We start from the raw sequence: 2,500 nt of genomic DNA on the forward strand, positions 1-2,500 counted from the left end.
TGTCAATGTGAACTTCAATACTGTTGCGCTGCCGACAAGAAGACACTAAGGGGCTTACATCATTCTGAAAAGAAAAATATTTATTAAAAACTATGCTCATGAATATGTTTAACATGAAAACATAAAATAATCATGAAGTTGTTACCTGCAACCTTGGTGTTTTCTGAGAGAATTATACAAAAGGTTTTCACAGCTGGAGTATGTCCTGAAATGTGTAACATGGGTTTCTTCCTTCTCCTTCCATAAACATAAATAAAAGTATGTGGCATTAATATATTTCAATGAGTGACTGTAAAATATGTATGAAATTCTGTGTGAGGTAATAAAAAAGAAATTAAAAAATGATAAATAAATAAATGGAAACTATTCACATAGTTTTACCACACTGGCCCAGTGATTTGATAACTCAGAGCATATTAATTGCCCATGTAAGTTTGTAACCCCATAGTAAAAGCCTGAAAAAACCCATAAAATTTCACTATTTCTAGGATTTCCTTATTACAAAGTTAGTAATATATACCATGCATCAAGTAGTAATAATATGCAAAACAGTATTAATAAAATGCAAAATATTTGTATAACTCCAAGATAAAGAGAAGACTAAACTGTATGTGTGTGCATGTCTCTATATACTTGTGTGGACTTATGAGGGTTTATGTGTGTGGCAGTTATCTCATATTTTTTGTTCTATGTTTGTTTGTGTGCCTGTGCATGTCTTAGGAGTGGGTGTACATTTTCAAATCAGTTTTCAAAACCATTTAAAAATAGGACTTGCCAATAAGAAATACCAAGCAAGACATTATATTTACAAAATATAGGACATCTTATCAAGTATAGTATCTTTACAAAATTTTAAATCACAGTTCCTATTTAACAGTTACTAAATAAGCTGCTTTCATTACCCTCCTTGAAAATATATTATCTACAGAAAAGTTCTGCACTTTAAATTATATTCATTCATCATGAATAAGTATATGAATTAGATAACTTCACTAAGAATATAAGGTTTGTAATTTTATCATTAATTAGTGACCTTCAAAGTTGTTTAAAGTAACTTTCAATATAAGAAAGATGGGTGAAAATTATGAAAAAAATTCTTGGATTTGACAAAGGTGCTTCACTACTGAAAAAGTCTTGTATTAAGGGAAAAACACAAAGGGGTTAGTATATATCACCTGTTTGGTCTATCATTTACATCAATTATTTAAATGGAGACAAGGAAAAGGTAGTAAAGCTTATTTAAGGGAATCATTACTTAGCCAGAAATGAATAACGTTGCATTACATTCAGCGGTATTTTGCCCTGCATGTATTTCAGGTGGTTCTGCTTTTGGACATATAAAAATACTATGCTACAAATTTAGGAAGGGGAAAGACAAAACTTTATTTAAGATCAGAGGCAATACCAACAATTCATTTCTCTTATTTACCGGAAATCAAGTACGGTCTGAGTGTCACTCGCAAAAATATGAATGTCCTATGAAATTATTGTTTCTGACCTTTTCAACATATTCTCGTAAATCTTTGTACATAACAAGCAAAGAACAGAATGCAAGATTTAGCCTCATATGGTATTTGAGACTTGACTATAGAATGACAAGAATCATGCCAACATAATGAATGACAAGATCTAGAAGACCTGGAGGAATAAAGATCTAGTAGCTCTTAGAAAGCTGCAGTTTTGGATTTTCACTGCTGTATAGTACATCAGAGGCTACACTAGGGGGGGGGCAAGGGACCAATAAGCACCACTCAGATTGCAACTAGTGCCACACTTACAGTACTTACAGTTCTCCATTATCACAACAAACCTGAGTAAGCAAAGTCTGTATCAAAATATCTTGATAAATCTGGAAGAGTGACTGATACACTTCGTAACCTTCCCTACAAAAGAAAACAGAAGGCTTCAGGATACCAGCAAATGCATTATACCTGAGTAAATCTTACATGGCCGTAATATTACTGCCAGTATAGGGAGAAAAATCTGATTACCCTATCCACTTGGAGCTAGCAGTAATATATTACATCTTTCTCCTCACAATAGTTCCATTAATTTTTAGATCTTTCCTTTGTATCCATGATGACATGCTCTATGTAATGCCCTCTATGTAATATAAACAATGATAAATAGAGAAAATAATGCTTAATGAAACTTCACATGGCCTGAATAGATAAAATTATTCACATAGCCCATTTCCCATGCTTCTGTCACTTTCTTATATCCATATAATTTTCCATAATAGAAAAGCCTAACATAATCTAAAATACCAAGATGTTTCCCAAACTATCCTTAGCTTATCGATAAGGCAATTTAAGGCCATGTTTCCTCTTTAAATATTCCCCACAAAGTAATGCGTTTCTGCCTTGTTATTGTAAATTGGTTTTCTTGTACAATGTATTTTCCAATACATGTGACTAAGCCCCGAAGTCCACTTCATAAAATTTATTTATTAATCTAAATTGCCAAGACTGGGCATGCCTTTCGGGCACTGCCTGAGGGG

General features: G+C 32.8%; 1 protein-coding gene across 9 annotated transcripts in view; it reads right to left on the reverse strand.

Annotated features, from left to right (window-relative positions):
- ZnT63C (zinc transporter 63C) overlaps window positions 1-2,500 on the reverse strand; it is a 192,589-nt gene that overhangs the window by 2,243 nt on the left and 187,846 nt on the right. For 8 of the 9 annotated variants that reach the window (XM_070136575.1, XM_070136578.1, XM_070136574.1 and 5 more), the window contains one exon: window positions 1-64. This exon is cut by the window's left edge and continues 2,243 nt beyond it. In XM_070136575.1, the coding sequence (XP_069992676.1) occupies window positions 1-64 (64 nt within the window). Of the gene's footprint in view, window positions 65-1,810; window positions 1,884-2,500 lie in introns of all 9 variants that reach the window. The other variant, XM_070136573.1, reaches the window with a different exon arrangement.

The sequence above is a fragment of the Penaeus vannamei genome, chromosome 22 (genome assembly GCF_042767895.1).
Source record: "Penaeus vannamei isolate JL-2024 chromosome 22, ASM4276789v1, whole genome shotgun sequence".
Classification (NCBI taxonomy): Eukaryota; Metazoa; Arthropoda; class Malacostraca; order Decapoda; family Penaeidae; genus Penaeus; species Penaeus vannamei.